The 12,199-nt window shown below is 36.1% G+C and overlaps 1 protein-coding gene across 2 annotated transcripts in view; it reads right to left on the reverse strand.

Annotated features, from left to right (window-relative positions):
* Positions 1-12,199, reverse strand: part of NBEA (neurobeachin) — a 514,417-nt gene that overhangs the window by 25,232 nt on the left and 476,986 nt on the right. For both annotated transcript variants that reach the window (XM_032190243.1, XM_032190252.1), the window contains exons 50-51: positions 2,752-2,841; positions 1,045-1,237 (exon numbers count right to left, since the gene is read on the reverse strand). In XM_032190243.1, the coding sequence (XP_032046134.1) occupies positions 1,045-1,237; positions 2,752-2,841 (283 nt within the window). The remainder of the gene's footprint in view (positions 1-1,044; positions 1,238-2,751; positions 2,842-12,199) is intronic.

Below are 12,199 nucleotides of genomic sequence, written 5' to 3' on the forward strand. Positions count from 1 at the left end.
ATCACCAGTCCTTGCCCAGTATTGTACAAAAAAAAAAGTGGGATCTATTTCACCTGGCTTCAATTATTTACTGAGATGCTTACATTTAAGGCAGTGATATCCCTAGATAATGTCACAATCATTTATTTCTACTGGAAATAGATAAATCTTACAATTTCCTCTCCATGGTGACTTACTTCTGTCCAGGGGTTCTGCTGTGCTGGAAGAGAGGCAGATTTTTTTTTTCTCTATCCTGACAAAGCTCCTGAAGCAGCTCCTGAGACACATTCTTATATATGAGGCAGCTTCTTGTTTTTCTCGGGCGGTAAGAAGCATTCAAAAGTATCCATGTGCTGCAGCATAAGGGCCATCAGAGCAGAAAGCTACCTTAGAAAATGAAACTGGTTCGTTCCTGTGTAGGCAGCAGCTCATGGCCCTACCCTAGCAATGCCTGGGACAACCTCAGCACTTGCATCTCTAGATGAGGAGACAGGACAGTCCTATGGGCAAATGGAGGGCTGAGCAGAGGGACTGGAAAGGAAATTTGGGATAACCCCAGTGAACAGACTTTTGAGAGGGAAAGAAGAAACTTCTCTTCAGAATAGTTTGGTGTCTGACCACTTAGGCTTGCTTTGGGTTCCACATTACCTAACAGTGACCCAGGGAAAGCCCTGAAATGTATTTCCAGCAACAGACAGTGATGTACACTCTGTAGCATGCCAGTATGGATTCCTGAAACCTGGGACATATTAATATAGACTGTGTCAAGAACAGCACCACTCTCCTGAAAAACATTATATCAAAGGCTGATCCTGATGTAACCACAAATCGATTAGCTGCCATGGTGATGTGCTGCTGTTAGGGAGAGTGTTTCTAGGAATGACACCAGAGAAAACAGAAACTTTGATTATTTGACAGAAACCAGAATAAACAGTAAGTTTTCTATGTATTTGTGAACAGGCAAGTGAGTGAGATTAACCCACATCTAGCTGACCTCCACTCAAAATTAAAAGCTGCAGCAGTAAGATCTTTCATTTTGAATGAAAGGCACCTGTGAGAACCTACCTACTGTGTTGTGCCACCGGTTGACTGCAAACAGCCTGCTGCAGGTGACAGTCACCACGGCAGGAATGGTCAGGTGGGGCAGTGTGTTGGCTGCCACATGTGTGACGGGGGAATTTGATGGAAACTTCAGCACCATTATGACATCCTGCTGCATCTGATCTTTAAACATGAGGGGGCTCTGTGGAAGGAAACACTGTTGAGTAGAAAGGAGAAGAGAGCAGAAGAAAACAGAAGGGATAACACAATTAGTGAGGAGGTCTGAGGGAAAACAAGGTTAAAAAAACGAGTAGGCAAGCATGTGCACATACAGGGAAAACAACGCTACCTGCGCATCTACACTAGTGATGGAGGAGAGCAAGATCAGAAGCTAATATTGGATCATTACATGAGGACAAGTAAAGAATAGGGATGGTAAGGGTCCACCAGGTTATCATTACAGGACACAAAATGACTGTTAGCATTAATTAATGTACAATCGAATATAAAATGAAACAACAGTTAGTATCCATATAACAGAGATATGAGTCAAATAAAAGAGTCAGTTCATCTATTGGTAAATCATAAGTGTAAATGCTATAAACTACAGTGGTTGAAAAAAAGAAATTTTAAGAGGGACTCAAATTTTCAGATTTAGATTTTTTTTTCAGATATTTAACTTTTTCTTAATGAATTCTCAATATGAAATACACCATTTCCAAACATAAGCAGACACTTTAATTCTGTGAAAAGCATAGGGAGTCTTTAAGCAATTATAAATCAATTTGATGATTCTACAGAAGACGTGTTCTTTTCACAGACAGTAGCACTGTTATCATAAGTGAGATTATACAAAGTATTGTTTTTAATGTTAGTGTTTTTCAACCATTGTTATAACAAATAGAATTATTTTTATAAGTTCAAATAGTACTTTCTTTTTGTTTGTCACTTTAAATTGTTATTCAATATAATGCACTTTTAACATCTACATATTGTAATAATATAGCTAACATTTCCAGATCAATTCCCACTATGATAGTCTGCAAACAGAGAGAGTGATTTCCCTGTAGATTGATGAAACAATTGAAATTACTGTATGTATTACTCTTCATTTACAAAGCTTAAAATAAAATATCTAGCTTTAAGCATTTAATCAAAGGCACTGAGGGGCAAAGATATGTCTCTTTCAGTCTGGCTATTTTGTATAGTTATTCACATGAAGCACATGCGAATGTGTTGGGAATTAATTTTGAAGTTCAAATTGAAATTAGAAATATACATTGTATTCTTCCAAGGGCAGGAGGATTCCAGCACAATCTGAACTCCATTACTTCATTTCTGTCGAGCAAGTATTGTTCATAAGTCACTCCCTAACAATATCTCCTTTAAAACAAAACAAAACAAAACATGCTCACTGTAAGAAAAGCCTGCAGTCATTCCCATTACTTGTAGAAATAAGAATGTAAATATGTATTTATGAAATGTATGTTTATGAAGATAGGGCCTTTTAACACTGTATTAAACAGGAAAGTCAGTACTAAAGGAAGCTAAAGCTCCTCAAATTCTACCTTGCTCTGCAAGAGCATTGTGAGCTATTTCCGCCACAAGAAGCAAGTACAGCTGTATGGGCAATGGAGGGCATTAAAGTGTTGCTTAAACAGGTATTTGAAGACCTATAAAGAATCCTTGCGTTCAAAGTGAATGAATTCCCAGCTAGCAGCTATGTCTCACCAGGTGCATGGCAGAGCTCCGAGGTGGATGGGGCTCAATGAGCAACTGCGATGGCGTCTGTCCAAAGTTCTGGATCTGCGCCTCCATGGCCTGCAGGGAAGGGAGAGGGACTGTCATGAGCAATATGCATCAAGGAGAGAGGTCAACTCACTCTGTGACAGTGCAGGCATATCCCAAGTCAGCCATGAAAAAAGTCCAGAAAATTCACCCGGTGCTCTCCTCCCAGGCTGCAGACTCAGCCAAGTGTTAGTATTTTGTAGACAAGCTCTGCTTCTGCTTTCAAGCATGCTTCAGTTACCCAACTAACCAGTCTCATTTCCAGTAACTGGCATTATATGTGAAAATGTTAACCTGTGAGGACATGCAGTTCAGGTCTTGAGAGCGCTTTTTTTTTTTTTTTTTTTTCACTAAAAAGAACACATATACCTTAATAAAGTCCTTTGTAAGGAGGAAAGTATGAGGATCTCTAATAAAATAAGCCTCTGGAATCTTAAATGGGGGAAAAAAAAAGCAAACTGAGAAGAAAAATTCATGTGTAAAATACAATAATAGCAAAATAATCACTATTTCAATAACAACATTAGCAAGTTAAAACAACAACAACAACAAAAATACCAGAAACAAATCTTGCCTGGCACATTGAGGCTACTGTAAAAATCTTTCCAAGTTGCATTCATTCATCAAGTATTTATTTTGTGCTTAATTTTGTTGTAACTTTTTTATGGGCTTTCAGGCTTCACAGTTTTGAAGTGAAAACAGTAATTCCAATTTATTCTTTGAGGCTTCGAGCTACTTTCAGAATAAATATAGAGTAACTCATTAAGGAGTAGAGTACAGTCCAACTGTGAGGTTTCCACTACAGAAACAGTTCATTCAAACACAGATATATTTGAGATACATTCTTAAAAACTCTGGCAAAAGATTGCTGCTTGTAAAAGCAATACTGCTTAAGAACACTTACTTTTCAAACAGGTACTATTTCATTTGATTTTGTGAATTCAAGAATAAAACATTCATAGAAAACAAAACTGGTGGATTTTGAAGTACACTATGCATTATGTACCTACATATACGCTGTGCCCTGCACATCGACCCTTAAGATTTTTCTAGTGAGCTTTATGAATTTTTCATTTGCTACTGTACAGGAAATATGAAAAAAAAAAATAATAAAAACACGACTTAGTAAATTATGTTATTTCTTTCAGACATGAAATGGTAAGAAACACAATAAATACTTCATTATGCTGGAGAATCCTTTCAATCTACTTATTTTGTAATTCATACAAACCAAATTGTGCTTTCCTGCACTCCACAGCATAGAAGCCAGAACAGCTGTTAGAGAGAGATTTCCTGACAGGTCACTAGTGTTTACCATTTCTGATGACCTAGATTGACAGGTATAATGGAATACAGTTAAGAAATGTTTGACAAAAAAAGAAACTTATTTCAAAGTCCAGTAGGGAAGGACTTCCATGGTTTGTAGCCTAGCACATTTGATGATGTAACTATCCTGGTATTGAACATTTTTTGCTTGTTGACTAATTCAGGGCAGGCTTTAGTCTATCAGGCACAGAGGAACTGGTGAGCATCTCAGTTTTTCATTAACATCATTTACTGATGAATTTAAATCACAGTGATTTCATACAAAATCAATGTATTTGTGTGGGCATATGTGTGTATGTTTGTACACACCTATACTGCAGCAGCATATGAACAGTCCCTATTTACATGCTATGTAGAAACCTTCACTCATGCTGACACTTTTTTTACAGGAAAAAAAAATGCAGCTCAAATTACAGTAGTATTTTCTATTACGTTCAGTACTCTGTAACTGATTTTCTTAGTCATAAGTTTTCTTATAAGTGAATTATAGTTGCTTGTGAATTTCAATTTCAAAATGATGATGACTAATATCAACAATATTAGGCATTGCTTAATACATGTCTACACACAGATCTGCCAATAGTATTTTGAGAAAAGTATTTTTTTTTTCCCCCAAATAATTATCAAGGTTATTCCTTTAATTTTTAAAAGAATTCTGTGTTGAAATAAGAGTGTGAATTATATTTGGCAGCAATACCAAACAAAACCCAGATCTTCCCCTATCACCCTTTAAACGATCCCATAAATGATACTTCTGTCCTCTTACAGGCACACTGAAATGAATTATTAATTTTATTCTTTTTTTTTTTTTTTTTTTTTTTTAATGCAGCCTAATTCTAATTTACACATTTACTTTCATGTTGTCCAGTCTTGGCAAATTCTAATTGTTAGGCTATAAATTCTGCACACGTTAACTTCTCTGGCTTTGCCTTCCATTCCAGGTAGATTTATGATAGTAACAAGGGAAGAGAAAGATGAGCAGAATACAATAATAAACTGGCATGAATTTTTCAGGTGGACACTTCAAACATAGCTGTCAAAAACAACTGTTATTTTACAGCTGAAGATGTCCTGGCACATATTCACGTATGTACTTTACGTGCCTACTCTTTAAAACATTTAAGTTAATTCCAACTCCTGTAGTCAGAACAAATGAAGAATTAAGACCTTGATATTCAGGGAATATTGAATTATTTTGCTGGCTTGCACTTATGAGGACAACCCCCTCTCTCTCACCCTATGATCAGTAAAGTTATCTTTTTCTTGCAAAAATACCATTTGTAAAACTGACAACTCTTGGAAGTTTTAAAGAAAGTGAACAATGTTTCTTTAAAAATATCCGTAATGTTCAACTACTACACTGAGAGTACAGACTGCATAAGCCCACAGCTGCACACAGCTACAACTGTTACTGCTCTCTAGATTTCAAAACACTTAAAAAGGACAGAAAAACCTTGTCAAAACTTACAAAGAAGATAAACATAAGCATACAGAGATAAAGTGACTGGCCCAAGGGTATTTCTAATGCTCTGTCCTATCAGATCACTTGACATGAAATGAAAAGCAGGTACAGAACAGATCTGTGAATAATAATGTAATGCATTGATTTGTTTACAAGAGGACTCTAGCTGTATGTGAAATTAATCTTAAAACTGGTAAGTGTACACCACAGTTTTTCTTGAACTGTAAATCATCAAACTACAGATTTATTTGTCTTAAACATTTTAGCCTAATTAATCAATTTCTTCTCTCCCATTTTCTCTTGAGTATCATGTGCAAAGTGCTACACCACTCCCTGAAACACACATTCTAGTCAATTTAATGCACATTTTAATAAAATGAAGTTTATTCTCATTTCACCTTCAAATGTCCTTCATGTACAAACATAATAAGCTTGGAATTCAGTGGCTGCCAGATTTAACACTTTTGGAACAGCAAAATGGCAATTATATTAGTTTTCACTTTCTTAATAAGGTGTTTCAGGAAAGCTATTTAGTGAGCTGATTTGAGATTCCCTACTGTTTTTAATACACGTAAAATGAGATTTGTACTCCAGACACTTCAGGGAGTATCTGTTTGGATATGATCATGTATTGCAGAAAGATAAAATGGGCCTCAGACTATTACTTAATAATCATAATCCAAACAAGGAAAGAAAAACATCTGCAAACTAGATGGGAATTCAAAGTTTAAAGTGAGTACATCTCATACATCCTAATTTATGCAATCAAGGAAAATACATTTCATAGGATTTACTATTGGACATGTAATATGTAGAGACTCATATTCTATGTTTACATACAATTTTGAACTAGACATCAATTCAAAAAAAATAAAATAAAATCCAGTTTTATGAATGATACTACTCATACTAATCTTAGTTTCAATGAATAATATCGTAAATGTGTTTGCCTCAAAGTAAATTATTGTGTTCCATTTTTTTATGTTTAAAGGCAGATTGCACATTCATAAATATACTGGAATGCTCCTCTGTAGCCTGGAGGATCAGTCCCTAGTGTCAGTTTCCCAAGGAATTAAGAGATAGATATGTCTTCTTTGTTTATAAAGTCTACTGAATTGTGGTGCTTTTATTTGTTTATTTATTTATTTAAATTTTTTCCTTCTATTTAATAATGCAGGTTGAAAGAAACACAAATCAAGTGTGCCATTAAATAATGCAAACAATAAATTTCTTTAGGTTTAAGAGAATTATTTCTTAGTGGTCAAAGGCAATGTCTCCCACAACAAGCAGCACAAAAACTCATTAGTAAGAATCCTATACTGAAACCATGCCCACTGCAGGGTTTTCCCACCAGGCTGGTTCCAGTGGGGGCTGTGGACCCCCAGTGGTGACTGAGTTTGGTCAGTGGGAGCCCTGGAGCACACCGCCCCTTTACCCTAGAAACCAGTTCACATACTCTAAATGAAAATGTGAGAATGTGAGTTTGTTTTTAACATATTTCTTCCTAAAGGTTATTTAGAAATGCCAGTAAAACAACAAAGGACCGTATTAATGGTTCATCTTATTTATGAACTCTGCTTTGCTATGAGAGGTTCATGGTGACCGCACAAGGACCATAAAAAAAGGAGCACTTTGATTTATTTAAGAACAGATGAGAAGAAAGAAACTCCAACAAGCAGACTGCATTGCAGATAGTAAGACAATGCTTTTATTCCTATGTGAGCGGGCTTTGTTTTGTTCATCTTCATTGATTAGTACCATAAGTCAAACTTTAAAAAATATATACTGTTTCTCTATATTTTTATTCCCTTTTTACATATTAATTCTTTTATTGTTTATTTCCATAACCCTGGTATGTTTCACTCCTCAAACATACAACAGTCAGGTTTTTCTGCAAATCATTTTCACCTGTGCATGGAGACTGAGCCCAACAAAGAACCAAAATCTATATTCCTTCATTTGAGATATGCACCACAGCCATATTCGTCCAAATATGTCTTTCCTGAAAGTTTGTTTCATTTCTGCATCCAAGCAAACACAAGCTTTCCTGACAGCCTCTTCTGCCCATGGAGCCAGTGCACTCAGCAGCCCCAAGCATTGTCTTCTTCTCAACAAACATGATTGACAGCTCTTTGGTGGGTAGCATAAGCACCTAGCAAATGTTATTGTTTTATACTAGCAGTGTTAGATACTGCTTATTTATTTGCATTTACAGCTGTTAAATGACATCAATATCTTCAGGACTTTGGGTAAGTTAGGTTAAGAGTATTGATTTCCATTTTATTACGGTATGCTTGAAGGAAAGAAGTGCTGTCGTTTAAAGACAAGCAGTGACTCAACTAGTCTGGAGGCTTTGATACAGTTAGTTATTTAATCAGGATACTCAAGGGACTGAAAGATGGCCACAGAAATGGATTTTCTCTGCTGGTCACTACTTTATTAATTTAACAATGGAGAGGAGCAACCTTAAGCTCCTTCCCCACACAGGAGGTATCTCACTGGATCCTGTGTACAATTAAATGGCTTCCCATCAGAAGACCAGTAACTTGGAGCTGACTTTAATCCCTTCCCAGAGTCAGCACAACCCCTATCTTTTTTTCTCATTCCTCTGCGAAGAGGATGCAGTAATACGAAAAGAAGGAAATTGTTAAAGTTAAGATCTCCCATCCTCTTAATAGGCATGAGTCCCATCTGTGACTTTATTTGTTTCTGGGAGCACTGACTTTTCATACCTACCTTATTAAACTACTGACTGTGATACTTCTTCCCTCTTTTACTTTCACAGTTCTCCAGTTCTTGTCCCCGGCAGTCTGCTATGCCTTACATGATACAAAAACCTTTCAACACTCTGCCAGCATAAGCAGGCATTTAGTTAAAGACATTGGAAACAGGAAAACAAAAATCACTAAACCTCACAAACGGAAACAAAGAAGGTAAAGTAAAAATAGCATAAAGATGGCTATGTCACAGCCATGGCAGGTTTAGGTGAGAGTGTCCCTTATTCTTTCAGGCATGCTCTCCTGTGCAAGCCAGTGTTTCTGAGGCTCTTTCATATCTGAATGCAAAACCTCCCTTTCCTCTCCAGCAGTTGCCCATTCCCTTAAAAGCCGTGGAAAACTTCCTTACACTGAAAAGTCCTAGCTATAGAAGAAGGAAAAAGCAACTTTCTGTAGTTTTTCACTCTCCCCTGTATCTTGTATCCTTCTAACTCTGCCTGGAACAATGGAGTTTACCACTGCTATAATGAAATTCTCTCATTAAATTACACTAAAAACTACAGCAAACTCTATTATGCTCTGAAGCCAACAGCTTTAACTCCCAATTCCTCTGACAAGGTCTATGTTCTTATAGGGGCTCCTCAGGCCACACTGCTCACTTTCTTTTTATGGTTGCGATAATTTTTCAAACTGCGGGTTTTGCTCCCAGCTGATGGCAATTTTGCTGCCTTTTCTTCCCTGCTGTTTGACTGCACACAAGACAGACAGGGAGATCCCTTTGGCTCTGCTGTGCAAAACTCTGATCATCAGCTGCAAATGAAAAAAGTCATACATTTTTTATAATTTTGTTTACAATTTAATTCAAAACTATTTTAATTTCTTTCTCTTTTAAATAATGATTTTTCTTATTATTCTAATTCTATGTCATTATTTCTATTCTATATTCTAATTCTATGTCATTATTTTCTTCAGTTGAGCTATTGTATTTCTTATGGCCATGTTAGTAATCATTCCTGTCCCATTCAGACTGGTAACATTTACTGAAACTCTTGTGTGTTCATTGATGTCATGCCAAATGAAATCATTGCTCTGTCATCATTCTCCCGAGTCTGTATTAAGTTTATAAAAGAGAATGTTGCTTTCTTTGATCATTAAGTTGCTGAGTACAATGCATTAGAAAAGATTTTACTGCTAAGTTACTTTTGCGAGAGACGTAACACCATGATAAAATAATTCATTAAACATGTAATCATGTCAAAAACAGTTAGTTTTGAAACCTGGTCAGTCAGGATTTTTTATTTTTATATGACTGATAATTGTCCTGAAATTGTCCTATTGTTACCTAATGTTTAACTTCAGAAACAAGCACTCCTCTTGATCTCACAAACAATGTTATCTTTTCTGAAGACATTCCCTCATTTCATTTAAAACAAGAATATTTGTAGGTTTTGGATGATAAATATTTAAGGGGACTGAAATAATTTCTTATCACTCAAACTGTACCTATGTGATGAAACGCTTCCATATCTTCTTTTTGTTATTCAAGCATCAACACTTATGGTTACATTCAAAAGGCTGCATGGACAAAAGCTCTATGTGATTTGTTGGGTGAGAGGCCAATCTAGATGATGTTTCCCATCTGGTGTTTAAGTCTATGGAACCAGCTCCTCTTTGACATCTTGATTCTGCAATGCAAATTACTAAAATGTACACCTGCAACATAGAATTTCCCTGTTGATATTACTCCTTTGTATTACTCATTTATGTGATGGTAATCAAAGCATCACAACACACAGAATTGCAGATGTGTCCTATCTAGCAAAACAAACCAAACCAGTTCTGTTGCTCAATGTGCCTCCTGTTGTATAAATCCTGTTACTAATAGAGAGCCTGCACTCAGTTCTTTGCAAGGTCTTATTTAGAACATCATCTTTTATTACGGCCAAAGTGTTTCTTTCTTTCTGAGTTTGATTCAAGTTCCAAGAAATTGTTACTTCCAAAGCCCCTCTTGAAGCTATCCTTGTCTTCTTCTCCCTTATGACATCCTTTAACTAATTTCTTTTTCATATGAAATACAACTGAGGATACTAAAATTTTAATTTATGTTTTTAGATCTTTGGGATGGAAACATTTTTTTATTTCTTTTTTTTAGACAGAGTAAACTTATGACATCAACAGTCTTTTCTGAAAAGGCTCCTAGAAACCCAAACACATTGCCTCCACTAATGAAACGTTACTTCAAGGCTTGTATAACATGGAAATAAATAGTTTACATTTCTTTGAGTAAGAAAGAAAAAATCATCTGAATTTTTAAATGTAGCTTTTTTTTTTTTTTTTTTTTTTGTCTGGAAGCACTACAAATTTTCAAAGTCTAAAAAAGAGGAAGGAAAGGAATAAAATAATTATATGAAAACTGTCATTAGCATCCCATAGTTGGCAGTCACTAAAATTTACAGGCATCCTAAAAAAAATTACTGCTGCTGTCTGGGATGCTAAAATTGTTTCCACATGTGAAAAACAATGAGTAACAGCCAGAAAGCCTGAAGTTTCAGTTATGATAGGCTAAAAATTGTCAGTAGTATTTTTCAAAACACCATCCACTGAATTTAGAAATCTGCTCAACTTTACAAGACTTAAATTATACAAGTACTTAATATAAAACCCTCTTTTTGTTGTTTAGAAATGCCTAACTATATAATATAATATCTCAGTGAATTCACTGTTGAAAATAAGAAGTTACAAATGTCAGGACTAAAAAAATCTCATAAATCTCATAAATGCTGCAAACATCATTTCTCTGCATTAACAACCATATGATGAGTTCTGCTTCTATAAGGCTCCCAATATCACCTACCTAGCCTTTTCCCTTCCTCCTTCCCCATGCCAACAGCTCAAAATGTCCTGACTGTCCCATTCCTCTCTTTTGTTCACACTTTCCCACTGTCTTGGTCTTTCTCAGCGTCTTTCTCTTCCTCTCCATAAGAAGACAGGGTTGTGTAATGCCCATCATCTCAAGCAATTCCATTTCTTTCATTTGTATTTCTTTTAGTTCTAGGCTGCTCACCCTGTCTTGGTCAGTTAAATGCTAGAGCACACACACAGCTTTATTCTGAGGGGAAAGAAAATAAAGATTTTTTTTTTGTTTTCTTTTTATATAGGATCAATTAAAAAAAATCAGACTCAAGCATCACTGAAAAATCACCAATTATATTAATCAGAATCCTTATTCTGCAGCCCTCTCTGGGAAGTAGAAGTGGTCTACCTGACCTCCACTCACAGCTCTCAACAGGCCAATGCATGAAGTGAAAAAAGCAGTGGTATTTCTGAGGAAACTGGGAGAGTGAATATATCTGAAGGACCTTTGACTTTCAAGTGGCTCTTGACTTCAGCTAGCCAGGAAAGGTCAGAGGAGCAGAAAGAGCCTGGATTTGCTGGCACCTGTGCAGCTGCTGAAATGAAAGAAAGAATTAGCTGGGACAAGAATAAAACCCCAAGTACCGTAGACTATTTAAGTGCTTTAGGGAGTAATTGGGAGTGGAGCCAAGGAAGTAGCATTGGGCCACTTCCCGTGGTTTTCAGGGAGACTGATGTCATCTGAACAGTGCTCTGCCTCTTATGTATTTGCAAAATTTTACTGTATGCCATTAGAAGGGAGAATTTGTTGGGGACCACATCAGGTTTAATACTATTTATTAGCTGTCCTTGCCTTTGGCTTTGTTTAAGACACACTATATGTTTTTAATTGTCATTTTAGGAGCACAGAGGCCCTTAAGCATAGGTATCCTATCCATAAAAATGCAACAGTAATATCAGCAGGAGGTTTCATTAAAACTTTGAAATTTCATCCACTCTTTTCTCATTACTTTTTTTTCTTGGTGGCTAGGAG

The sequence above is a fragment of the Aythya fuligula genome, chromosome 1 (genome assembly GCF_009819795.1).
Source record: "Aythya fuligula isolate bAytFul2 chromosome 1, bAytFul2.pri, whole genome shotgun sequence".
NCBI lineage: Eukaryota > Metazoa > Chordata > Aves > Anseriformes > Anatidae > Aythya > Aythya fuligula.